Source organism: Acomys russatus, chromosome 11, assembly GCF_903995435.1.
Source record: "Acomys russatus chromosome 11, mAcoRus1.1, whole genome shotgun sequence".
NCBI classification, from domain to species: domain Eukaryota; kingdom Metazoa; phylum Chordata; class Mammalia; order Rodentia; family Muridae; genus Acomys; species Acomys russatus.
Genome location: NC_067147.1, coordinates 1,225,068 through 1,252,473, shown reverse-complemented (window position 1 = coordinate 1,252,473; position 27,406 = coordinate 1,225,068). Strand labels below are relative to the sequence as shown.

The 27,406-nt window shown below is 48.9% G+C and overlaps 1 protein-coding gene across 1 annotated transcript; it reads left to right on the top strand.

Annotated features, from left to right (window-relative positions):
• The first annotated feature begins 4,910 nt into the window (after positions 1–4,910).
• Positions 4,911–6,563, top strand: Pou3f3 (POU class 3 homeobox 3). The gene has a single exon (XM_051152696.1). The coding sequence runs from the start codon at positions 4,955–4,957 to the stop codon at positions 6,443–6,445; it is 1,491 nt and encodes a 496-aa protein (XP_051008653.1). The 5' UTR covers positions 4,911–4,954; the 3' UTR covers positions 6,446–6,563.
• The last annotated feature ends 20,843 nt before the right edge of the window (positions 6,564–27,406 follow it).

Below are 27,406 nucleotides of genomic sequence, written 5' to 3'. Positions count from 1 at the left end.
TCTCCAGCGTCCTTGGGGAGTGGAAAGCAGGGATGTCCTGGTTAGCTGTGATTGATCACCCCCTTTCTGATGGGTTTTCACTACTGAGCCAGGAACTGCAGCAAGCTGCCTGCCCCCCAGTTGTAGCTTTAACCAGGGCCATGTCCACTTCCTGCCTCCTCTCCTTCACTGCCTCCTCACCTCTAGCCCTCTGTCTTCAGTTGCCAGCCTCCCCAGACTTCTCACTGGATCCTAGAGCTCCCCAACCTAATCTGAGCAGACTCACAATTCAGTCACCCCCACCAGTGACAGGCTTCTCCCTCTTCAGCCTTGGTTCTTTGGGGGAAATTCCAAACAAGAAATAGTTATATACTGCATGTTTAGTAGGCACCTCTTTTCTAGGGTTTATCCTTCCCGTGATCAACAATTAAAGTTTCATTCATATTCATTCATATTCTCTCTCTCTCTCTCTCTCTCTCTCTCTCTCTCTCTCTCTCTCTCTCTCTCTCTCTCTCTCTCAGGGCTTTTGGAATCAGTCCACCTTTTTATGTATTATTTTAGCAACGTCAGATTTCTTTTACTCACTCCCTCCGACACACTTTCCCTTCCCCTCTCCTCCCAAGCAGTGAAATAAAGCTTCTAAACCTACAAGAACATAATAAATAAATACACCAGGAAGAAAGGAAAAGGAGAGAGAAAGAAAATGAAAAAACAAAACAAAACAAAAAAACACTTACCCAGCAAATTCCCAGGGTTAGACTTTTAAATCAAAGGTTGTTGCTTTTTTTTTTTTTTTTTTTTTTTTTTTTTTTTTTTTTTTTTTTTGGTTTTGGTTTTGGTTTTTGATTGTTGTTGCTGTTTTTTAATATGGTGCCTGGAGGAGTAGAGGAGAAGGCATGTTCTCTACTCTTCAGAGCCGAAGCATCCTTACCCTTCCCTTTACACTGACTCCTCTAAGCCCAGTTCTCACTAGTCTATTATTTTCACCAAAATATATGAAAATGTATGCAAATGAAAATCAGCACTAACTGTTCTCCCCTTGTTATATACTTTGGGTTTTTTTTTCCAGACAAAACAATCACACTCCGCAGAGGGAGGGGGCGGACGGGGTGGGGCGGGAGTGTGGGGAAGCTGGGGAGCGGTTTGAGAACTAAGTACTTGGAAAGGGGGGGGAGGAAGAAGGGGACAGACCTGAGAACAGAAGTGCGTTTCTGTTATTTAGGAGCACAGCGTTTGGGGGGCTTCCCGAATGCGCACACCCTCCATGCAAAGAGAGAAAGTGGATCTGTTTGCAGAGGCGCTATCCCGTTTCATCAGGCCACCTGAGACGGCTTTTGAAAGCGTGTACTGTGAAACTCATAGCAGTAATTTAGACAAAATCCTCACTGTATATTAATGAAAGGCGGCCCCATGGCTCTGTTCCTATCCTCCCCATTCAGTGTAAACAAAACCACGAGACTCTTTCGGTTTTTGAGCCGGATCCAAGCAAAATCGGCAGGAAAGGAAAACACGGGGTGCTGGCACCGACTAGTCAAACGTCTGCACCTGGAGATCTTAGATTTATTCAATGAAATCTGTGTTCCATTTTTATATATACATATACGCATACATAAATATAAAAAGGAACCTTTTGGAAGGGGTGGGGAATCCGTTCTGTTTGGGGCTTTGGTTAACTGCTGCTTTTAGGTCTGTCCCTACGATGGTATCTTTTCACCCCAGCAAGCAGGAGCTGGACCTGATCCTACATAAATGCTTCGTGTCTACAGTTAATCTCGAGATCACGCAGAGGCTGCGTGGCTGCTGCTGAGCTGGAGAGCTCAGGCTGTAACCGAGTTCACCTAAGTGAGCTCGCTAGAGGAATTAAGCATCCAGGGAGAAGGCAGGCCAGTTCTTTATATTCGGAGCACACCGGCGCCAGCTCCGAGTTAGGTTCTCGGCTGCTGCTCTGGCTGGGGACTGCAGGCCCTGCAGCTGGAGGTGCGGGGTGCAAGCACACGCACACTTATTAAGAGTCGTGTATTTATTGAATGTCCGAATTGGGTTAGTCCATTGGAAATCCCCAAGGAGGATTTAATTTGCCCTTGTTTTCGTTGCCACTTTCTCTTTTTTCTTGGTTTGCTGAGGTTCCTCTGTGCAACGTTTCCGCTTGGTCGCGTTCCGCCCACCCCCCCGCCCCGAGACACACACACACACACACACACACACACACACACACACACACACACACACACACACACACCACCCCACCTCCTCTTCTCCCGCCTACCAGGCGCACTCCTCCTCCCGGCCTCTTAACTCTTTCAGCTGGGTTGCGGCTGAGAAAGCAAGCACTTGTCGCCAGCGGTCACATCCACCTCGCAAACCTAAGACCCAAAGAAAGAGGAAAATAAAGCGCCCCCATGCCCAAGAATAGCAAGCAAGTAAAAAAACCGACGAGAGAGAGAGAGAGAGAGAGAGAGAGAGAGAGAGAGAGAGAGAGAGAGAGAGAGAGAGAGAGAGAGAGAGAGAGTGAGTCAGCGGTGGAGCCCGGGGAGAATGTGGCTAGCGGACCCCAGGCCTTCGGGCGAGCTGCCCCCGCCACAGCATTCTAAAAGCCTTGGGGTCGGATACACTTACGAAGAATATAGGGGGAAGGTCGGGCTGATTGCCTTTCAAATACCTCGCGTGGCTTCGTTGACCGGCACCCTCCAAACTCACAAGGGCACGCATGCTACTTGCAAGAATCCCAGAGGAGGGTGGAAGGAGGGAGGAAAGGAGGGAGAAGAGAGGGGGGGCGGGGGGGGGGGAGAGCGAGCTGTCGCAGCGAGCGGTCCGTCTCGCACGCGCGGGCCCTGCGCTGCTACAGGGCTGCAGGTTTCCCAGATGATGGCATCCGAGAACTTAAACAAAGAGGGTCGCCGCCGGCGCGCGGCGGCTGCACAAAGTTGCCGTGGCGGATTTCCAAGAAGCTTGGCCACAGCAGCTCTAGGCGAGGCAAGTCTCCCTTCCCCACCTCTCGCAAGAAGGAGATGGGGGACCGCGCGTGAAGGGAAGAGGAAACTTTGAAACCAGTGGGGACACATCTGGCTATAGGTATTAGCTTGAACTGTGGCGCGCGCTTTACAAATCTCTGGCGTGGGGTGGAGATGCGACACAACGCAGTCTAGGTGGATTGGGTAGACAGCTATTTTTCACGATTTTTTTCCCCATTTCATTTTCCTTCTGATCCTCTTTCTCCCCCGCCCCCTCCTTTTCTCTTCCATTTCTCCCCAACCCCCCAGACCAATCGCTAACGCGGGGAACCGCCAAGGGAACGCAGACATTTGGGCCGGACACTAAGAGTTAAGATGTGGTGGAGGGGAGGGAGGCGAGGAGGGTATGCGGGGGAGGGGCGTGAAGGGGAAAGTGGCGCGGGGGAGGGAGATGGGGGGGGACGACAGATTTCCAGCTTCTACGACGCTCTGCCTAAATTAAAAAGCAACCAATCGGAACGGCCGGAAGGGGGGCCGTACGTCCTAAGCCAGTCATTCCAGGCCTGCCAATCACCCAGCGGGTAGCCAATCAGCGGGGGCTCTGGTGCTCGACTTCCTTGTATTTGGGAAAGTGTGGTGGTGGGTGCGCGCTTGCGGCGGAGGGTAAACATTCGACAGTCCCTGCTCTGAGAGGGAGGGACGGAGAGCGAACTGTCAGATCCTAGCGAGAGCGAGAGCGGGCGCTCAAGAGAGGGAGAGAGAAGGAAAGTGAGACTGGGAGAAAGAGAACCGGGGCGCAGAGCTAGCTCCGGCTGCAACTCTGCCCCGGCACGCCTGCTCCCGTGCCCGCGCCCGCGCCCGCCATCGGGCACTCCAGGAGTGGTACACCGTGCCCACCGGAGTTGGTAGTGTATCAAGGATCCCCTGTATGCACACACACATCTCCACCTCCACCAATGCACTCTTCTTCCTCCTTCTCCAGACAACTGCGGGGGAAAAATAAAACATCAATCCCAACCGTCAGCAACAAGGTAACAGAGCAATTCGAGATTTTTTTCTTGTTCAGTTTTTGCCTTGTTATATTTGTTTCCTAATTTCTACCCAAAAGGAAAGATGTCGCACCAGACTGTGAGTGTTGCGAGAAAAATGAAAAGGGACTCTTGTTTCAGAGACACCCAAGAGCTCCAGCAATAGCAACTTCAGAGAAATGCACCATCGCAAGAAGTTTTCCTAGGACAGAACCAAACTTAAAGGAGAGGACCGGAGGGGAGGAACAGCAGCCAACGCGAGCCGCCAGCACCACCACGCCTGTAAGGACCTGAAAAGTTTTACTATGCTAAGGGGAAACAGTGAAATGTGTTGCTGAAGAGTAGAGAGAGCGGACCAACAAGGAGCGGCCCGAGTGCTGGCCACACACAGTTTGGCCAAGGAAGAAAGGAACCGCTTCATCCTTTGTTGTCTCCGGTGAAACCTTCTCTTAGCAGGTGGACAGAGCCCTGTGCTAGGACAGAGTCTTCACCCGACTTAGGACAGGAGGAGCAGCAGAGCCCCGGCGCCCCAAGAGAGCGCCTGAAGTACTGGTCCCCGCCCCAGTGGGCGAGCCTTGCAGGAGCCAGCCGATTGCTCCGGGCCAGGAGGGAGACCACGACCCCCCCTGAAGGGGCTGGCCACGGAGCTCACCCGGAGAAGCTATCCCCCCTCCGCAGAGCGCTGCTCCTGCTGCGGCGACTGCTGCTGCTGACCGAGGCCAGCCAGAGACCCCCGCGCCCTGCCGAGCGGCCTTGCAGCTGCAGCCCCGGGCCGGGGCGGCGGCGGCGGCGGCGGCGGCGGCGGGGGCGGAGGCGGCGGAGGAGGAGGCGGCGGCGAAGGCGGCGGGGCCGGCGGGGACCCCGGGCGGGGGAGGAGGAGCGGGGGGAGGAGGCGGGAGGCGGGGGGGCGCGGCGGCGGCGGCGGCGGCGGCGGCCGCGGCTGCTGCTGCGGCGGCGGCGGTGGTGGCGGCGGTGGGGTGGCGGGAGCGGAGCGGCATGGCCACGGCGGCTTCTAACCCCTACCTGCCGGGGAACAGCCTGCTCACGGCCGGCTCCATTGTGCACTCGGACGCGGCCGGGGCGGGCGGCGGCGGAGGGGGCGGCGGCGGCGGCGGGGGGGCGGGGGGCGGCGGCGGCGGCATGCAGCCCGGGAGCGCCGCCGTGACCTCGGGCGCCTACAGGGGGGACCCGTCCTCGGTCAAGATGGTCCAGAGCGACTTCATGCAGGGGGCCATGGCCGCCAGCAACGGCGGCCATATGCTGAGCCACGCGCACCAGTGGGTCACCGCCCTGCCCCACGCTGCCGCTGCTGCCGCCGCTGCCGCCGCCGCCGCGGTAGAAGCCAGTTCACCGTGGTCGGGCAGCGCGGTGGGAATGGCCGGCAGCCCACAGCAGCCGCCACAGCCGCCGCCGCCGCCGCCGCAGGGCCCCGACGTGAAGGCAGGCGCTGGACGAGAAGACTTGCACGCCGGCACCGCGCTGCACCACCGCGGACCGCCGCACCTCGGGCCACCCCCGCCGCCCCCGCATCAGGGCCACCCTGGGGGCTGGGGGGCCGCTGCCGCTGCCGCCGCTGCCGCCGCCGCCGCCGCTGCCGCCGCTCACCTCCCGTCCATGGCGGGCGGCCAACAGCCGCCGCCGCAGAGTCTACTGTACTCGCAGCCGGGAGGCTTCACGGTGAACGGCATGCTGAGCGCGCCCCCGGGGCCTGGCGGCGGCGGCGGTGGTGCAGGCGGTGGAGCCCAGAGTCTGGTTCACCCGGGGCTAGTGCGCGGGGACACGCCCGAATTGGCGGAGCATCACCATCATCATCACCACCACGCGCACCCGCACCCGCCGCACCCGCACCACGCGCAGGGACCCCCTCATCACGGCGGCGGCGGCGCAGGGCCAGGACTCAACAGCCACGATCCGCACTCGGACGAAGACACGCCAACGTCTGACGACTTAGAGCAGTTCGCCAAGCAGTTCAAGCAGCGGCGCATCAAGCTGGGCTTCACCCAGGCCGACGTGGGGCTGGCTCTGGGCACGCTCTACGGCAACGTGTTCTCGCAGACCACCATCTGCCGCTTCGAGGCCCTGCAGCTCAGTTTCAAGAACATGTGCAAGCTCAAGCCTCTGTTGAACAAGTGGCTAGAGGAGGCGGACTCGAGCACCGGCAGCCCCACGAGCATTGACAAGATCGCTGCACAGGGCCGCAAGCGCAAGAAGCGGACCTCCATCGAGGTGAGCGTCAAAGGCGCGCTCGAGAGCCACTTCCTCAAGTGTCCTAAACCTTCGGCGCAGGAAATCACCAACTTGGCCGACAGCCTGCAGCTGGAAAAGGAGGTCGTGCGGGTCTGGTTCTGCAACCGGCGCCAAAAGGAGAAACGCATGACGCCCCCTGGCATCCAGCAGCAGACGCCGGACGATGTCTACTCGCAGGTGGGTACCGTGAGCGCTGACACACCGCCACCGCACCACGGGCTACAGACCAGCGTGCAGTGAATGCAGGGGGTGCAGCGCGAAGAGGGCCGCCGCCGCCACCTCCGCAGCCGCTGTCAGCACCGCCACGGTCGCCGCCGCAGCCGTCTCCGAGCAGCCGCCAAAAACCGCTCCTGCCGCCGCCGCCGCCGCCACCGCCGCCGTCGCCGCCGCCGCTGCCGCCGCCGCCCAGACCCAGCACCTGGCTCGGGCCAGGGCGTCTGGCCCGCCTCCCCTCCGCCCAAAGACCGGCGCGCCATGGCCGTAGTTGGCGGGAGAACCACTGGGGAGACTCCGACCGATGAGACTCTTTTTGAAGTCCAAGGAAGGAGGGACCAAAAAAAAAAAAAAAAAAAAAAATTAAAGCATAATAAATACCAAGACTGTTTTATATGCATATATAACAAACAAAACCGGAAGAAGAAAAGGGGGCAATCAGGACATCTCGTTTATGCTGTGGTGGTGGTTTGTTTCTATTTTGAAAGAAAGGTGAAGATGCCTAACACACCTAACTGCACACTTGAGGTACTGTCCACCCAGAGATGTCGTGCGCGGCAAAGGTGGAGAACACCTGCCTTGTCCTCCCCTTTGAGACAAGAGAGAGACCTCCCCCCCATCCCCTTTCTTCCGCTTCTTCCAAAAGGGCTGCCTAAAAGATCCATGGAAACTTTCATATTGGGAGCGACCTGAAAAGAAAGGCGCAGCAGGTTGTGTGCAGGTCTGACTGCTTCAGGACAATGTTTTTCTTGGCCATATTAAAGTCTTTGGGGAACAAATAAACCAACTAAGAAATGGGAAGGAAGGAGAAACGGAGCCTGGGCGGAAAGATTCGCAGGTACTGAAGTTCACAGACTGAACAGGAAAGCCAAAAGAAAGCGTCCACACAGTAACCTGGGAAATAAAAGCATCACGGAAGAGCCAGAGCCCAGGCTGGGCGAGGGTGAAGGGCAGGTCCAGCTGCAACCCGCCAATGGAGAGGGCACAGCAAGAAGGCCAGGGCCCAGCCTTTGAGACCGCCCAGAGAGGCCAGGCCACGCCACTGCCACAGAACCCGTGCTTTGCCAACTCCCGCTCCCTCGGAGTGGACCATGCCTAAAGATTTCACCGCTAATATTTTTTTTATTAACATTTTTTATTTTTTATTTCTGGACTGACTCCGATAAAAGGGTGTGGAAAGACAGCACCAGCCGCGCACTTCCCTTGACTTCTGCCCTCAATCCGTTGCCAACTTTGATTGATTGGGTGCTGCGGATATGATTATGTAATACTGCCATTTCCAAGCAGTGTTTTTGGTAGGTTTTAATAAACAGACTTTTCAAATGACGGCAATATAGAATCGTTAGATCCGTTGTTGATCTAAAAATATTTGCTTTATATTTTCATTAAATGACTTCTTTTAATATTTTATTCAGAATACTTATGAACTGCTGCAAAACGGTAATTTATTTTTCCCCAGATCTTGTATTACGTGTTTTTTTCAGACGAGCACAAATCAAAATGAAATGAAAATATGGACAGTTGTTAGGTAATAAGGGTATCTTTTGATGTGATCATTTGATTGTAATTTAATTTGAGTAGTGATTCCGTAAGAGCTGATTGAGAAAATAAATTTCTTAGAATGAAATAGTCTGTGTCTGATGCATAAACACTGTGTGGGAGGAAAGGAGTTCTCTAGAAAATATTTTTTTTAACTGATGCAGATCCTTAAGTCATAGCATTGAGGGAGCAGAGCTTCCCCAGGCAAAGGTATGTTTGAAACCTCCAGAACAGGCAAAGATTGCTGAAAAGATCCCTGCCTTAGCAATAGTGGTTATTCACTCCTTGTTGGTTCATAAATTTCATAATATTTTCCTTACCCTCAGCTTCAGTGGGTGTCTCTAGTGTTTTTACTGAGTGATCTATAAATACTAGCCATTTGTTGAAAGTACCTGTGTTTTGAATTGTATAAGTGAAAATATGCCCACCAGTCAGTCACGGTAAAGACAGCCCCTCTTGGTCAGCCTCTCTTTTTATCTTCTGTCTTCCAGTATATCCTGTTTCTTTGCTTTGCTTTGCTTTTTTCCCGTTTCCTTTTCTTTCCTTCTTTCTTTCTTTCTTTCTTTTTTTTTTTTTTGTGAAGATCAATAGTTGCAAAGTATAGCTTATAAGTCTATGAAGTATTTTTATATCAATTGCTCCCCATTGATACCTATGTGATTAAAGTTCAATTATTAAGCTTATAGTTACATTTCTTTCTTATTCCTTTCATGAAAGAAAATAGCTGGTACAGAGCCCTGCTTTGCTCTGTAGTGCGGTTGTTACCAGCTCAGACTCAAGGCTGCTGGTTCTGTGCTTTGGTCCCCTAGAAGCTGGATTCTTCTTCTTCTTTACCTATGCCCAGGGCTTTAGCTTTTTATGTCACTTTTTAGATAAGACCCTGCAGGGTGCTCACATTTATCAAGTTAATGCATCAATATTTACGACAAAAAATAAAATGCAATGTCTCAGATTGTGAGTACTAAAGAGGAGAAAGGTTCTGATTGGTTGAGTCCCTATGTATTGGATTATTTTTGTTTGGTTGGTTTTTGTTTGTTTTCTTGCTTGCTTTAGTACTTAGGTGAATAAACGCAATGATTTTACAAAGGAGTTTCCTCCCAATCTCACACTTTTTACTCAATTTAGTGACCTTCACCAGCTCCCTCATAATATAGATTCAAGGGTTTAAAATTCCTGGGAAACTGGGAGAAGAAGAAACAGCTATTTCTCCCAGACAGACCACATAGCACAAATCAAGCCCAGCCGGATGGTCATGTATTTGGGTTGCATTATTTTGGACACTAAATTGTAGTAAAAAAAAAAAAAATCACTATCATTTTGCATTATAAAATCTGAAAAAGGCCATATTTATGAAACAGAGAAGTGGGGGGTTAAGATAAGAAACTACATTTTACTTTTCTACACGTTCCTGTTTTCTGTTTTTCCTACTATTGTTATCATACTGCCTGGAGTTAGGGTGGAGTGAGGATCATCTTCATCATCATCTTGTTGTTGTCGTCGCTGTTGTTGTTTGTTGTTGTTGTCATTGTTGGAGAGACTCTGAGGATAAGCCAAGAAGGCCTGGCTGGAGCTCAGAGTGGAGCAGGTTGCTTGTAAGTGATGCAAACTACTTGCATATGAGAGGACTCTTGGGGTTTTTTAGAAGACGGGGTTGTTTTGTTTTGTTTTGTTTATGCTGGAATAGTGGTGCTTGACTAACCAGGGAGTGGGTCCAGTTAAAATTTCCGGCATATATGGTTACATGATTTAGTGGAGGACAAAAGAACTAATATTAGATTTTACACTGTTTTCTACTTTAAAAACAAACCTTACTGATTATCTTGGAAGAAGCCCTGATTTGGGGGCAACAGAGTAACTTTTGATTGAAGAAGCTGAGCAAACGAGGCAGTTTTGTTTGTCATTTTGTGTTTCGTAAAGTAAGCTAATGCTTGCACTTTAAAAAAAAACTCAACCCTTTGAATGTATTTACAAAATGAAATTCATGGTTGAAAGACAACAGAGAAAATATAAGTGAGAGGTTTTGTGCTAAGGCTCATATTGTTACACATGTAAATAATGAAAATATTGTTATATATCACCAGGTGCTTTAAAATGAATTTGGTCATTGTGTTCTTTTGCAGCACAAATATCTTGTGCTTTGTAAACTGGCCATTTGTCTTCTTCATTTCAGTCCACCCCCACCTCCCCTTCCAATCCAAAGGAAAGTGACAAAGTTCTGTTCCATCAGCTTGGCTAGTTTCAAACTAAGTCCATTTATAGTTTACAGTAGACTGTGGCTTTCAAGCCACTCTCCAAAACCTTGATCACCTCATCCACCCAATCACCTTCCCCTGACAAGTCTGTATAATAAATAATTCAAGGTGTATTTAAAATATTAGTCACTTTGATGTTATTGCTCTGCATTTTTTCCTCCTTAGCATTAGCAAAGCATTGTTTCTCTCTCTTTTCAAATAGAACTGTCCGTTATTGATCTCAGAGATTCCCTCTGCTTCCTCGTGGCTCCAGTGTTTGCTCATTACCATGCTCATGATCTGTTTTATATGGTTTTCAACATTCAGAGAATAATTGGTTCTTATATCAAATGCAGTATATACTATTCATAGTTTTATCAATAAGTGTAATATTTTAAATAATTTTAACAATTAAATTTGTTTTTAAATTATATATTTGTAAAGTATTTATCCTGTTGGAAGCAACAATATATTGTTGTATTTATTCGTTTATTTTTGTAATAAATGATCAACCTCTTCAAGCTAAATCAAAAATGACACTTTTATATATCTATACAAAATGCATTTAAAGAGATGGGCATATTTGCACCAATTTGTATGTAAATAGGGTAAGAGCCATCAATAACTTGTAGCTTTCAGAACTAAATTGAAGGAAGAAACATTCTCTCCACATGGAGTTTAGTTTGCCCAAGTTCCAGGGTAATTAATCAACTCTAAAATAAACGCAACAGGTGTTGGCACTAGATACAGACTTGAAAGTAGCCATTCAGGATGTGGGCCTGCTTCCCCCTACCCCCACCCTACCCCACCCCGCCTTAAGATGCAAAGATATTAAAGAATATCGTTCTTTCCTGAAACGCACGAGGCTAGCTGTAGGGATCTCAGAGCAGATGCTCCGCTTCAGTGCAAAACCCAATACATGAGTGTGCTTGCCGGTCTGTGATGGCGAAGAAGTGAAGACCCCTGAGAGTTTGAGGCTTTCAGAGACCTAGTAGAGCAGTGGTAGAGTGAAAGGGGCAGTGCTAGGTTTAACAGTAACGACAAAAGTATTTAGGCCCCTTTAGAAGGACTGAAAGTGGAAAGCCCTTCTCTGGCCCCGCCGCAGCAGAGGACAGAAGTAATCAGTGCAGGTGTTGTTGTTAGCAGTGGTGCGTGAGAGAGCTGAGGGCCCCCTGCTTCCCTGGACCAGTCAGTGCTCTTTGCTTTCAGTTGCTTTGCTTGGATGGCCATTTCAATTCCTCCTGGCTCCTCGTCCCAGGGCCTGAAGGTCACCCATGTGACCTCCGGGCTGCGAGAGCCCCAGGATAGGCTTGATCTTGATTTCAATAAGGAAATCAGAGGGCTCTGTGTTTACCTCCTGAACTTTCCAGCCTAGGAAAGGAAATAGCGAGGAGTCTGGAAGAGCAGGGAGTGGGGGAGGCGGAGATAGCAAGAGGGGTACTTGTGTAATCAGATTCTTTGATTTTGTTAGCCTGGCTCATGGCCTATTAATTAGATTACTCCCTCTTTCATTCTTGATTTCACATCCGTGTTTGTTCCTGTATCCTAAAATGTGGGCGCGAGTTTGGCGAGCAGCAGCCTATGATGTCACTGCCGGCCAGTGGTGGCGGCCTGGCCTTCTGGTGGGCTGTGGCCTGCGTTCTTGATGAGCCCGCTTTTCCTCGAGGAAGAGTGGGCTCTGGAAGTGACCTCAGAGGGGTCTGGGAAGAGGGCAACAGGCATTCTCCTGGTCGTGTCTCTCTCTCTCTCTCTCTCTCTCTCTCTCTCTCTCTCTCTCTCTCTCTCTCTCTCTCTCTCTCTGTCCCTCTCTCCCTCTTTGTGTCTCTGTCTCTCTCTGTCTCTCTGTCCCTCTTTGTGTCTCTGTCTGTCTGTCTGTCTCTCTCTCTCTCTCTCTCTCTCTCTCTCTCTCTCTCTGTCCCTCTCTCCCTCTTTATGTCTCTGTCTCTGTCTCACTGTGTCCCTCTTTGTGTCTGTCTGTCTGTCTGTCTGTCTGTCTGTCTGTCTCTCTCTCTCTCTCTCTCTCTCTCTCTCTCTCTCTCTCTCTGTGTGTGTGTGTGTGTGTGTGTGTGTGTGTGTGTGTGTGTGTGTGTGTACATGCGTGAGAGTAAGGGATGGGGAAAATCATAGTCTGGTCAGACCTGGAAAGCCCTAGGGACACTGGCGACTTGGTAAGGTGAGGGCTTGCCTCAGGTGAAAAGCACCTCCAGAGAGCGGGAGGGGCCAAAGCAGCTGGCAGCCAAATGCCAGCCTCTCTTCCCGAGGGAGAGCGGCGCTGAGCACGAGGTGGGGTGATGACAGTGGCTGCCTGCCGCCAGGTCCAGGCTTGGCCCAGCAAGGCCCCAGTAGCTGAACGGTGGCAGCTGCTGCGGGTCCCACAAGTTGTTTTTCTCGTGGAGACCATTCAGCAAAACGCAGGATCCTTTCTCAAAGATTTAAATTTCGCGGATGAATTACCATACACCGGTTGCTTAGCAACTAAATTCAAGCCGGGCTAAGAATATGCAAGCTTTTTTGTATTCTCATTAATAAAAATGCCACTCTGACACAGCAACCCGACTTTGGATCACTGCAACTTCTGTAAAAGCCGTAGGAGAATACAAACCGGTCCTGCCATTTAATTACAGATCAAAATGGCTTGAAACGTGATGTTTTGTTCATCTATCTTCCAAAAAGCGATGTAAAAAATAACGGCTTTCAAGAACAGTAGTAAATTTTCTTTTTCTTTTTCTTTTAAATGGAGTTGTCTGTCGGGTTACTGATAATTGTCAACTGAAACCTTTTGAAATACCCCCTTTCATCAACATTTCTACGGTTTTCCCTAGTTTTTCCCAACTCGGTACTATTATTTCTATTGTGGAGATCTTCACGCCTCGGGCACCTTAGAGACTGTGGCAGTTGAGGAAGTAATCAACAAGCCCACTGGCTAGAGGAAGCATGAGAAACAGAGTGCACCAGAGAGAAGTTCTGGAAGTTTCCTTGAAAGATTGGAGGAGTTGTTGAAGGCGCAGATGACCTAAGTTTGGAGGTCTGGTTATCACTTTTTGTCAGGCATGTGGAGAGCAAAATAGAAATGTCTGTTGTTCTTGGATTTTCTGCTCTGGGATCTGCCTCCATTGGACTGACCATAGAATAAATAGAAGGTTGAATTCAGAACCTCACTGACCAGGGCTTCTCCCCCCCCCCCCCCCCCAGAAATTCTCTTCCCTGCTCTGGAGCCCAGGAGTCAGGGCCCTAGAACAAAGTAAAGACAGAGCAAGACTCTTGACCCCCTGGGTCTTCAAAGGCTGTGGCCCAGGCCTGGACTAGAGCCTGAGATTTATTGTTTTTAAGGGGCAAACTTCGCGCCTCTCCCAAACGATGAAGAGAGATGTTTTGGTTCAGACTAAGGTTCCAGATGACTTCTTTCGCAACAGTCCAAAAGCAGAGGGTGAAGCAGTGGGGTCAGAGTGACCTTGTGCAGGCGGGTGGTACTGTTTGGGATTGTACAGAAGTCTTGGCAGCTAGGGCTGTGGAGCAGCGGGTGGGGGTGGGGGGGAGTCAGAGCTGGCTTTGTGGGAGTTTTGGACTGTCCGATCTGTCCATGCAGGCTTTTCTTAGCTTGGTGTTCTTGAGTTCTCTTGGGCCACAAGGACGCAGTGGCCAGTCTGATGCCAGGTCCCCTGTAATCACCTGCAGTGCCTGGTGTCAGCTCCGACACTGAGGAGCCCAGGCTTGCAGAGTCTTACAGATGTCGTTAGTCTCCCAGCTCAGGCGCAACCGATAAGAATGTCAATTGGCTAGTGTGTACCCACCAGGGAAGCCTCAATGCTGGCTTCTAAAGCTCACAAAATGTGGAGGAGCTTAGCTTTAGATTTTTTTAAAGTGGCAAATTTGACACCCACCACCACCACCACCACACACACACACAGAGCATACAAAGGTTCTGGTAACATTACCAGAGAACCAGCCCCCCCCCCACCGCCACCAGCACTTCTACCCCTGCAGCCCTTAAAATTTTGCAAACTGGAAACTTGACTCGGGTCTTGTCCCCAGGTCATCCTAATATGTAGGAATAGGGAACCTCACAACTGACTGGATGCAGCCAGTTTAAGAGAACTAAAAGGGAAGTGAGATACCTTCTCTCCTAGCATGGGTTCAGAAGCAATACAGGGCCCCTCTTTCCCCTTTTCAATAATATATATAACAGGGAACTATTTATTTGCAGGTACACTTTCCCCAGACAAACTGCATGCTTTCTGTAAGTCTCTGACTGACCTTGTTGATTTTACCTCTGCTTGGAAACATTGTTGGCTTTTTGAAAAGCAGGGGTCAGTTACCTGTTTCTTGTAAAAGTAGCAAGTACCTGATCAGTTTCTTTCTGTGGACGCATTAAACACTATGAAATGGCCTCCCAAAATACGTGGAAAGAGGCTCTTCTTTTCATTGACTCTTTGGCTGTGTATTGGCTTTCAGTGGAGTGGCCCAGAGGGGACTGTAAGGAAACATGACCCTCTGTACATGTGCTTTTGCATAGGAACACAACGAAAATGTAAATAATTGGAATTAGCCAAGAGCAGGGCAGGAGTAGCCTCTGTAAAACTGTTGTCAAGAGTTTGGGGCACTGTCTGCGGAATGTGCACTTGGCCTGCCTCCTTCCTACAAGGACCAGAAAGCAGGTGTGAGTGTATCACTTACTTCAGGCACCAGACTAATCTGTTGTTGTTGTTGTTGTTCTTTAATTGGAGTTTCCTCTCAGTGACCCCCACCCTCTGGAGAGAATGGTTGAGGGGAGGGAGTCGAATAGAGTGTAAATTCTTCATGTGACTAGGACATAAGACACAGAACACATCAGAACTGTGCCTGTGGCTCTCGACATCCCTAAAACTAGACAAGTTACAAATAGCATAGCTACAAAGTGATGGGACAGATCAGACACTGCATGAGGGAAATATAAACACGCTTTATTATTATTATTATTATTATTATTATTATTATTATTATTATTATTATTATTATTATACATTTTGCTGAAGCAGTTCCAATAGCTAAAGAATGAATTGTGTTCTCCAGGACTGACTTTCAGAATGAACCCCCACCCCACCCCAATCCCCCCCACCCCAACCCCACCCTGCCCTCAACATTAGCTCAAACTTTGCACACTAAAACAAAATAGATACTGCCTTCCAAAGGCTCCCATGGCAGCACTGAAATGAAAAGCGTCAAGTCTCCTCTTTCTGCCCAGGTCAGACACAGTGCCCACCTCTGTGTGCTGACAGGCTCTAAAAAAAACCTGCTGATATGTGCTGGCAGGTAAGGAGTTAACTTTTCATTTACATTTTCAAGTCTGAAAACTGACCTGCAGAGTTAAAGACAAATTCAATAGATCTAATCAGAAAGTGGACCAGCACCCCAAAACCAGCACAAGGAAAATAAAAATCATAGTGGCTTGCTCTTGAGAGTCTCCAGTCTTCCATTGGTGAAAGGCAAACAAAATAGCATCTAAAAATCATTTTCAGTGAATAGTTTTAATGGGAGAGATCTTTCAAAATTTAAAATTGCACCAGTAAGTCTAATTTCTATGTTGTATCCCCTGAAGATTTCTACCCGAAAGGGCTTTTAAAATTTCTTCACCCTGAGAGTAAGATCTTTTAACCTCTTGCAAGAGCTATTTAATAGCTGCCCCGTGTATTTTTTGTTTTCTGCAGCAAGCACAGGAGCCAGCTTTGAGGTGCGGGCTGTTTCCTTTAAGTGCTTTACCTCTGAGAGGAATCACCAGACCTTGTCCTCGCTGCTTAACAGTGGTGCGTGAAGCTATCAGCCTCAGCCATGCAGTGTTGGGGGAGTGGACATGGGTGGAACCCAAAGGCATGGAGCAGCTAGCATCTGAAATGGGATTTCTGCTTCTCAAGGAGGAGGGGCTGGCAAGGTCAGCAGTAGTTACACGGGGATGTGATCCCAACCCCAAACCAGGCTTTCCTCAGGATCTCAAAGAGGAAGCCTGCAGAGGAGAGGGGGGAGTTGTATGGGGCCAGGAGACCAAATAGAAGTCACTTACCTCAACCCTTTGTTCTGAAGTGTGAGCTGGGGCATCAGAGGGAAACAAAAGTCCCTAGAGAACTGAAGCCTACACTCTATTTGTACCTCCAGACTCTTGCCAGAAAACTAAGATAGCTGACCGGAGACAAAAATAAACAAATAGGAACTTGAGAGATCCCAATGCAAATGTCTTACCTTACAGATAGACCATCTGAAAGAAGAGGTACACATGCTTGCTTTTCTCCAAGTGATTATGAGTGCAGGTAGAAAGGCCTGGAAAATAGACAGGAAGACAAGTGAACCAGGAAGGGGTTGAAACATAGAGTGGCTATATAAAATACTATGCATGCAAGCCAGTATGTATGTTTTTCTATACTCTGTGTGCCAGAGCAGCCTTCAATATCCTGCTCAAAGCTGTCCCTTTGCTAAGAGTTTACACTTAACATGGGGACTGAATGAAAAGCAATTGTACCTACAAACCCTGCAACCTGGCTGTCATGTGGAAAGTGCAAGCCAGACAGTACCGAGCTTGGCATCTTCAGCCAGCTTTCTGTCATGATCCTTACCAGGGGAGGTCAAGTATCTTCCTCCCTTTTATACCCTGTGAGTCAATCTCAGTTGCCCCTGCCATGCTAGCAGAGCTTGCTCCTTGACCAGGCTACTATGCCATAATGTGCAGCAGCGTCAGGAGATCACTTTCAGAATGCCTACTTTTAGGGATAGGCATGGACAGCCTGACCCCAAAGGCCATGTGAAATGTGTTCGTGTGGCCAGACCTGGGGGAGAGAGTTTAAAGTACAGAGCAAGCATTTGGGAGGAAGATATCTGTAGCAGAGCAGTGGACCCCAGGCAGTTTCTCCTCTCCAAGGGTGGGGAAAGGCAGTGGAAGGGGGAAGGCTGAAGGTTTGCTCTAATAAAGGCTTCCTGCAAACCTATATCAAGACTCTTAAAAAACAGAAAACAAGCAAACAAACAAAAATCCACACACCTAGTAGATGTGTCTCCAATTCCCAGGATATAAAGGAGATTGATTGTTCTAAGTGGTTTGTGGCTGGCTGCCCAGGGCCTTAGCTTAGGGCCCTGCTATCCCACCAGCCTCTAGGGGCTTGGGTGCATGATTGTGCCTGGGTCCTTAGGGACTTACTTCTAGCTGATCTCCCAGCAGCCCCAAACATGACTTGTCCTTGTTTGGCTCCATGAAGTTGAGCATTGCAGTCTGACTTGGAGAAGCAGGCCTCCCTGATGAGGAAGAGGAAGAAGGGCTCACAGATGGAGAAGGTGCCTTAGGTTAGATGGATGTCCGAGTCAGCATGGCCTTTGTAAGGAAAGAGCAGGCTGCTGTGGAAAAGATACCCCTTCATGGGACCCACAGAGACTAAGTAGGCATTTCCAAGCCATTAATCTCATTACTTGCCCATTGCTTTAGCACTGAGAGACTGGCAGGGTTGAAATCTACAAGGGACAGGTGAGAGACAAGGAGAGAGAAACAGTAAGAACAAACCGCCCTGAAGACTATAGCTGTATATCTCCACAGGGCAGGGTAAGTTCCAGGCACAGCTCCCATACTCCCCTCCAGGTCAGTGGTAAAAAGCATCCCTTTGGGAATTACAGAGGGAAGCTCAGTGAACAGCAAGAAGATAATGCAAAGCTCAGAGCTAAAGTTCAAGGCCAGGGGCAGGCACAAAAACTCCACAGATATCACTCCTTAGGTACCACCCTGTGCCACTACAGGGTGTTCTGTTTCCTAACTCAACCCAAACAGAAGCCCAGATAGACTGCCACAGACCTCTTGTCCAGCTGACTCTCCCAGCCCCTCTAAGGTGCAGAGAGGACCCGCCCCCATTCCCAACAGTAGCCCTCCAGACTTCTCACTCTCTTTCCCTTCTCCTCACAGGCTTGGATTGCTCTAGGCTATTTCAGAAATGGCCTCAGCAGAATCTTCGGGAAATTTCTGCCAGTCAGACAGGCTTGGTGAGATTTTAGGAGGCAGTGAGTGACATAGCACCCCCCCCCCTTGGCTCTATCCAAATGCAAATGAGATGCATTTTGGATTATCAGTGCAATGTAGTTTATACAACTTAATATGTCCATGTCTTGTCAATTTTCCTAGTCAAAAAGGACAGCAGGAGGAAATGTATAGATCTTGCATGCGCAGTTTCCAACAGCAGTTCCATGCAAAGAGCCAGGTGAGTACAGGGTCAGAGGAACTAGCTACAACCAACATCAAATACGACCCCCTCCCCCAAATGCAACCTCATGCCAGAAAAAGAAAAGGAGGTGAAGTTGACTTTGGTTGTCTACAGGACACCCTGATAAGAAGTAGGTGGGCTCTCGCTAGGGAAATCTTTAAAGCTGTAGAAAGTTTTCTTAGAAAACACTCATTTCCATATATTTAGGTTGCTGGGTCAGATCAGTCTGTCCCCTAGCTTAAGGACCACCAGCGAGGATGGCAAGGATGCCCTAGCAGTGGGTAAGTTTTCTGTCCGTAAAAAGACCTAATCTGAAAGATGGATGCTTCCTCCTTACTGTCTATTTACAAATCACATTAGAATTAAAAAAAAAAAAAAAAAAAAAAAAAAAAAAAACCAGATTCTCACACCAGGTGTCATGAGAAGCAGATCCTTTCAGACGCCAATGCTGTGAACTTCTTTGGGATAGGGGCAGTTTTCCTGGTCACATTGGGAGATCTCTGGTGTTCTTTTACTGTGGAATCCTAGAACTCTCAGAACAAGTGGATTACACTTCAGGACCATCAGACCTAGGACCAGCATCACTCCCTCTTCCAGTCCTCAGGATACTCCTGGTTTCTGATTTGTCTGAAGCTACCCTGTTTCCGAGAGAGCAAGTGATTGGTTTTTTCCCTATCTGTTCCTAAGCCCTTCCCTACCCCACCATGGGCTTGATAGGGAAGCTCAAGAGCTGCAAGGAGTCCTGCCTTGGCTTCTAGTTCACCCTTTCATGGCATCAACACGGGATTTGTTCTCGGGGTACTTAGAACAGAGAACATTTGTTACTGGCCTGGAAGCTCTCCGATTAAGATGTGCCACAGGAGTGAGCTGCCCACTGCCCACTGCAAGCAACCTTAGTTTTACTTTCAGGTCCTCACACAGGGTACCAACAACCTAGGCTGGGGAAAAAAAAGGAGGGGAGTTGTTCCTACGGAAACAGCGACAAGAAATTGCCTGAGCACCATCCCATTCAAAGGAAGTTTCGGTTTCAGGATTCTTCGGATATCAAAGAGAAAGAAAAGTCCATGTCATCCTCTTGCCTAGGGAGGACACTGTCTTTTCCTGATGTGACATCCCACCATGAGAGACACCCCACTGCAGGGCAGTTAACTCTGACATAATAGAAGTAGGGGAGGAGGTCCGTGGGAAGAGGCCACCCAGTGCTCTGAAATAATCAAAAGCTTTAGTGCTACTGAGCAAAGGACCTGCTAATCACAAGTTGGTCAAGTGTGGACCACACAGCCTAGACATCTATGTCCCTACAAGCCTGGCAGGTACATCAGAAGCAGATGCATGCTGGTGCTGTGGGCTTCCACCCAGGAGCTGAGGTGTTGGGCAGATGTCTTCAGCAAGACAGATTTTAGTCTCATTGCCTTGAACTTTCAGGTGCTCTAGAAAGCCAGGATGGGGAGACTACGAGTAGTGGTGACATAACAAATTACCCCCCTCCAACTGCTGGACTGTTCAGTTTGCCTGCTTCCTAGAGGTAGAAGAGACCTTGTAAGTTGTTCCTCCTTTTTCTTATTATGGACTTGGGCAGCTACTTAATTTGCTCCTTTGCTCCTTGCCTCCCCACACCCACAACAAGCATGGATTTCCACTTGGGGATAAGAAGAGTCAGAGAATTGTGGCAGATGGCCTCCTGGAGGAAGCAGGCCCAGCTTAGCCTTGAAATTGATAAACTCCTCTGATTCTTTTCCCCCTTCAGACAGTCACACTGCTTATGTATGACTCACCAATGCATTTCAACCCACGAGCAAAAAGAACACTTAAAACATAGCGCCAATTCTTTTTTCTATTTTTCTTTTGCCATTGCTTAGTTTCGGCCCCTCTCGCTCTTTGTTCTCCTCACCTTCACCAAATAGCCAATACTCCACCTGCAGTAGAAGTCAAAACAACTTGTTCTTTTAAATATTCTTGGATTTTTACCATTACCAAAATACTGGAAAAGGGTGTCCCCTCACCTTGTCCCAACTCCACTTCCAGACCAAGTCGGGCCTGTAAAGCACCATCATCAGTTACCCTCTGCAAACCTTGACAGAATCAGGAATCAAGCAACAAATTCAACATTGACCAGGAATACAGACAAAACTCCTTGAAACAACATCTCTAGTCTTCTTACTTCCTGGGGATAGGGGTGGGTGTGTTGGCAAGGATGTTGTAAAAATCGTAGGCAGCAGATTTCAAAAGTAACTTGATTATATTGACTGAGTTTGAAGTTCTCAACTACAGTCATAAGTGACTATAAGTGATGAAGTCGTTAGTAGTTATAATTGGTATTTCATTGTTCCAAGTAGCTGGTGTTTTATTGTGACCCAATTTAGTTTTGTGGCAAAATACAGGTGGTTCAGAATTGGTAAAGGGAAGCTAGTCATTTTCAGACAACTTTTTCCAGCAGAAGGCAAAGGGTAGACATCTGTCTCACACATTAACTCCTCTGCTTTTTTGTACACCAAGAATAAACATTACAGATCTAGCTTTTACTTTCTCTAGATGAGGTCATAAAATGCGTGTGTGTGTGTGTGTGTGTGTGTGTGTGTGTGTGTGTGTTTGATAGAACTGAAGGCGCGTGGCTATAGTGCGCCTTGAAAGCAGAGAAGAAGCTCAGTGTAGAACGGCCTCGCTAGTGAGATCAAGTGTCTGACCAAGTTCACTTTCCACCGCTTCGCTGGAAGAGGGTCATCTTCTGGAAGAGAAAGCTCTGGGGATTTAAAAAAAGGGACCGGGCAGGCAACCTGGGTTCCAGGGCTTTCCCCCAGTACTTTCTCCTACACCGCACTTCAGAATATTTCGCAGGACTCCCTTAATCCAGGGTGTCCAGTGCGGGCTAGCTTCCCCACGCTCTCCTCGTCCCTTGCTGGCTCCACCGCGCCCTGGACTCACCCCGCACGGTCGGTCCACTTCATCCAGCCGGAAACAGGTCTGGAAACAAGTCACATCTCACCAACACCAACCCACACCTCAGCGCTCGCCTAGATCTAGGCTCCTTGAGGAACCCTAGTCGCGCACAGCCACCGGCGGGGAGGCCCCAGAGAACCGCAGCCTCCAGCTGGGTTGCAGCTTTCTTATGGAAATGACCCGCGTCCTCCTGCTGGACTCACGGCGGTCCCTTACTCCCTGGCTTTCTCTCTGTTGAGCTTTTCCTCCAGCAAACTCTCATCTTCCTCATCCAACATTGGAGGGGCAAGCTAGCAGTGCGCGCCGGCGGCAGAGCACCCGGCCGGTTTCCCCCTCGGCCCGACGGGCTTTAGCTCTGCATTAAATATTCATAGCAATCGCTATGATCTTAAAGGGAACCCACCGCGCGGGAAAGTTCCCAGCTAAGGAGATTCACAAAGGAAGGTGTCTGCTCGCGTTAGTCCTAGGGGTGGCCAGTCGCACAGCTGCTCTCCTGGGCGCTCCGACAGACAGGGGAGGGAAAGAACAGAGCACCCGCTCGAATACCATCAAGACATTTCTTGTAGAATGTGAGGGAAGAGATGAACTTGGAAAGCTCACCCTCGGATCACTCGTCACGTAATTATTTGAAAATAAGTGGTTTCCAGGGGCTTTCATTATTTTCTATTTCATTTTTTTTTTAAGGACAGTGGTTTGACTTCACCAGGATGTCATCGGCCCGAGGACGATAAAGTTTGCCCTGTATTGTTGGAAACAGGCTAACATCAAACTTAGAAACCTCACATTTGAGAAACCATTTCACTGGAGAGCCTAAAACAAAACCTGCACCTGCCCCAAGCTCTGAAATAGACAGCCTGGGCTGCTGTGCAGAGCTGGGGCTTCAGAGCTCAGAACCCGTCTCGGGTCCGCGTGGAGAGGGTTGGTATGAACCCTAACTCCACTGCTCAATTCCCGGCCTCTTTTTTCCAGAGCACAGAGAGCCTGCCTAGATGAGCTGCCCCCGGCCTTCCAGAGGCCGAAACCTATCTGCCGGACTCCTCAGCAAGGCCCAGGAGAAAACAGGGGTGGGAAAAGGAAAGGAAGCAGCGAAAGTTCTGGTTCCGCTGCAGAGGCCCAGCCTAGGATGCAGCCCGGCCCGGGGCCAGCTGACCCGTGACCGCTCCTCGTGGTGCCAGGCGACGCCCGCGCCTTGGTGTCCCCACCCCCACCCTGCCCCCACCCCCACCCCACGCCTACTCCACACGCTCACTCTCGCTAAGGTTCTTTTTGTTCCGGGCCAGGAGCACTTTCACAAATGGTTAGAAAGTCTTGAGCGCCATCTAACGGGAGCAGCAAAAAGTTGAAAGTGGGTGGAGGTTAGGACTCGTGAGGTGCCCAGGCTGGGCTTGGGAGAGTCCTTTCCCCAACTCTACCCGAACTCTGAGACCTTGGCATCCCTTCTCCTAATCCCACACCGTAACACTTTAGCACTCTGGAACTCCAGACTGCACCCCCGCCCCCAAGCTCACTGTCCCAGAGTTCTGGGGACAGATGTGAGCTGCTTGCTTAGGGCCTTCTCCTCCATTCCTGTCTGGTTGGATTGCCTACCTGGATCCCTGGGGACACACTGGCTTAAATAGGACTCTGGTATCATTTGAGGTCTTCAGAACTTTCTTTTTGGCCTGGGATGGAAAGTCCCATGAATTCGGATGAGGTGCACTGGTTTTCTGAGAGGAAAGCCACGAGCCTAAGCTTCTGCAGACGGAGTTAGAAGAGGCAGGTGAATGAAGATAATAGCAAGCAACTGAGGAAAGTGTGCAATGGAGAGCTTTAACCTTGCAGAGGGTCTATAAGAGCTGATGTCTGTCTCTGGGGCGAATGGTGGATCCTGAAGAGCTGCCCTGGGGCTTGAGAGGGGCCCATCTGGTGGAGTCTCACAAGTGATGCTAGTCAGAAAGGATCTTTCAGTGTCCCGGCAAGGGACACTGCCCCCAGCCAGGTGGTGTAGTGACAGGCTCTTTCTGGGGAGATACAACAGGCTTCTATGTACTCACGACAGACCAAAGTAACGATTGCCCTGACCAATGTCCAGTCTGGTGAACCAATGGTTGCTAATAAGAGTGTAGTGTAGGTTAGGTGTTGTTTACAAGGAGCAAGGGTAACTGAAAAGCAGACAGCACAGCAAACCCAACATCTGAAACCGCAACATCGGAGCAGAGTTCTCTCTGCAGCTCCTGGGCAGCTCCACAGTGGGATTTCTCTTTCTCCTCCTGAGTTTGGCTGGTCAGAGCCTCTACCCACCTCACCCCCTTTTAGTGTTAGTAGAAACCTCAAGAGTCCTCCATGTTTTTGTTCTCCCTTGTAGGTGACCTTGTAGGTTCACCTCCTGATATTTGGGAGGCCTTGCCTTCTCTCTGGGAGTAAAAGTTTCTATTTGGAGGGAGCATACCCTACAACAGGTCTCCTAGTCACCCCTCCCTGAGGGTTCCTAGCCAATATGAATGGGATGTCCAAACTGGGTTTCTCCTCATCAGGGCAGAGTACCCTAGGAAGCATCCTGAAGATTGTGTAGGCGGATGGGAGAAAGGCTTGACCAGGGGAGAAGTCAGGAAGAAAAGAGAAAAGACATGACTGTTGGGTCCAAAACCCTCCCTCCAGCGTCAGTAGCTGCTTGTGATCCCTGAGGTTTAACTGCATTGGGACCTATCTCCACACCTCTAGCAAAAAGGAAAAAAAGAAAAAAGAAAGAAAGAAAGAAAGAAAAAAGAAGAAAGAAGAAAAGAGAAGAAGAAAGAAAGAAAGAAAGAAAGAAAGAAAGAAAGAAAGAAAGGGCCTATGGGCAGCCACAGATAGTGTGGCTCGTTCTGGGCTGGGGTCTGAGCTAGAGAGATAGGCAAGACTTCCCACTTTTTGAAGTACAAAGGTCATTTTTAAAAATCTGCTTCCCCTCCTTGGTGCATGTTATAAAGGTGGTCAGTGCTATCATGGTGGTAAAATGTATGTGACGTAACCATCTTGGTTGTTTTAAGTGTATGTATGGCAGTTCAGCTGGAGTCTGCACATTAACATTGCTGAGCAACATTACCAATACCGATTTCCAGAAGTGCTCACCTTGAAAGTCTATGTCTATTACTCTGTCATTCCCTTTCGCTCAGCCCCTGCAAGGTCTACAGATCCACCTTTTTGTTAGCAGAAACACACAATATTTGGCTTTGGGTAATGTCTTCTGGTTTGGCCCACGATATAGCATGTCTCAGAATTTCTTCCCTTTAAAAAACCCATTTCATGTATTTATTCATCTACTGATGAAATCTTGGCTTACCTTCCACTTTCCGGCTCCTGTGAATGGTGATGCTATGCTCATAGGTATGCAGATACCTCCAGTTCCTGCTTTTAACTCTTGGGTCTATATTCAGAATTGCTGGGTACTATGGTAACCTTCTTCAGAACTTTGTTCCACAATTATGGTGCCATTTTACATTCTTACCCACAGTCCACAGAGATTCCTGTTTCTCCATAGCCTCAACACTTGCCATTTTCGGTCCCTTTCAAACAGTAGCCACTGTAACTAGTACAAAGTAACAGCTCTCAACAGTTCTGAAACCTTCCCTCGCTTTTCTTTTCTTTTCTGACGTCAAGCTTTCATCCCTCCTATCTTTATCTCCCAAGTTCTGCGATGCTCATCTTGAAACAGTTTTGGGTATAAATATAAAAGTATAATGAATGCTGTACATGGTGGCAACTGCCTCTCTAATCTTAGCACTCAGGAAGCAGAGACAGGAAATTCACTGTGACTCTGAGCCACCCAAGGATAAAGAGAGACTCTGCATAAAAAAAAAATTTAAAAAAAGGACCAATAATAAAAAACAAAACCAAATAAAAACCAAACCAAATCTACAAAGAAACCAGAAACAACAAGGCAGTTATATGCCAGTACAAGGGAATGGACACAAGACCTTATGCATGCTAGGCAAACACTACCCTTGAGCTTTATCCACAAGGCAGGCTCTTACTATATTGCTCAGGCTGGCCTCAAATTTATAATCTTGCCAGAGCCTCCCAAGTGTCTGGGATTACAGGTCTGTACCAAAAGCCTGTCGAGCAATGTAAAGTATCCATAGGTTATAACAGTGGAAATATCTCAATAATAAGGATTTCCAGTCTCTGACCCTTTTAAATTCAGGTCTAGAAACAGGAAGAAGAGAATCGATTAAGATGGAGGAGAAAACAGAATGAATATTTTTTGATGATCACATTTTGACCCATCCTTCCAATCAGAAGCCAGAGAATTTGTGTGGGGGTTATTATTAGTAAGCCCTGTTCATTTCTTGGCTCCTAGAATGAGACCTCTCTGTAGAGAGAATTGGGTAGAGAGGTAGAGAGAACTGGGGGAGGGGCCTTCCTTGTCTTCCAGGATTCTTTGATGTATTCGAATTGAAAATGAGAGAGGCTGGTGGAAATGTTTAAAGTCAATTTTCCTAAAAAAAAAAAAAAGAGCTGAGAAATGGCAAGATGGCAACTATGTATTCAGGTGATGCATGATTTTTGTGGTAGGCTCCCTGTTCTGAGCCCTTTACCCCTTTACTGCAGTCCTCAGGGCTGTGCTTGTAGTAACCTCTTGCCAGCCCTCTTAAGAATTTTTGTGAGGTATACCAACAAAGTGCCCTGTTATTCTTTTATTTCCCCTTTTTTATATTAGTCATTCTTTTTTACAGCCTGGGGAGGCAGGTTACTGTTGTTGTTTGCCACATGTAAGGAAAAGCATTCAGAAGTGGGAACAGAGTAAGAAGTGGAAACAGTTGCAACGACAGGGTCATGGGGGCGCCTGGACTGCGTTGCAGTTTGGCCTCCGGAACTACACTGTTCTTGTACCTCATGGGGTGGTTGGCACAGGGCAGAGATGAAAGGATCCAGAGCAGCAAGCCTTGGCAGTGGCTTCTTTCTGCCACCAGGCTCAAGGGCACCACTTGCTGGGTGGCAAGGCTTCTGTGGCAGGGTGAAGAAAGGGGGCTGGGAGCGCCCTTGGGACAGGAGGTGGTGGAAGCAGCTCCCAGCACGTCAGTTCTGAGCGTTTGTCTGGCCCTCCTCTTTAATTGCTGTGTCTGCTCTCCAGAGAAGGATGATGCTTCGCCTCAGGAGCTCTGTAACTCAAAACAAAAGAGGAAGCCTTGGCTGCGGCAGCTCTCAGGAGTCATTTCCGCTCCCGTATTAAAGCTGCTTCCAGGAGAAAGAGAAGCTTCTAGAGGCCCTGGGACCCAGAGAGGTCTCGGCATTCTAAAATCCCTTTGCAGTGCTTGGATCCAAGCCATTTGTTTATAGAGAGTCATGTCGGTGGGAGCTCACTTTTTCCATTTGCAATGGCTTATTAAGTATAAGCATCTCTCTGTTCACTGAGTGATTAGGTCTCCCTCCAACTGACCCTGCCAGGGGAGACAGCCAAAGTGGATCCTTAACACACAGTTACCCTGCAAAATGTCTTCCTCATAAACCCAGGGACCACAGCCAGGACTGCATACCTCCTTTTGGTGTCTTGTTTGCGTGGCCAGCAGTGACAATGTCCATTGACAGCATTGACAGTAGATGGGACAAGTGCCACCCATGTTTACAGGTTCCATTCTAGCTACAGTGTCCGGGAGGCCTCAGCCTTCAAGACCATGGCTGTCACTGAACCTTTTCCAAGTTGTACACTTGTCCTACCCATGAAAGACTGACCTTTGCATCCTGAGAGACAGGTGGAAAATGACAGTTCTTTCCCCACCCAGCAGGCAGTGGAAAAGATCTGGGAACAGGGAAATGGGAACTACTCACCAGGTACAGGTCACCTGGCTGAACTGACTTTAGGACACTTTGGTATGAAGAGAGGCCAGCTGTGTTAGCAGACCCAGCATCCGTCAGCCCTCCTCAAAGGTCATGGTGGAAACAAAATCATGCAATTTACTCAAATCTCAGAGGTTGAATTCAATTGTAGGGCTTGGTCTGGAAATGAGGATGGAGTATTTCCAGCTAAGTGGATTTCTTTTTTTCTCCTTGCTGCCAATTTCTTCACTGCAACACAGGGAACACCTAAGGTACACCACTGACATTGCTAGATATAGTGC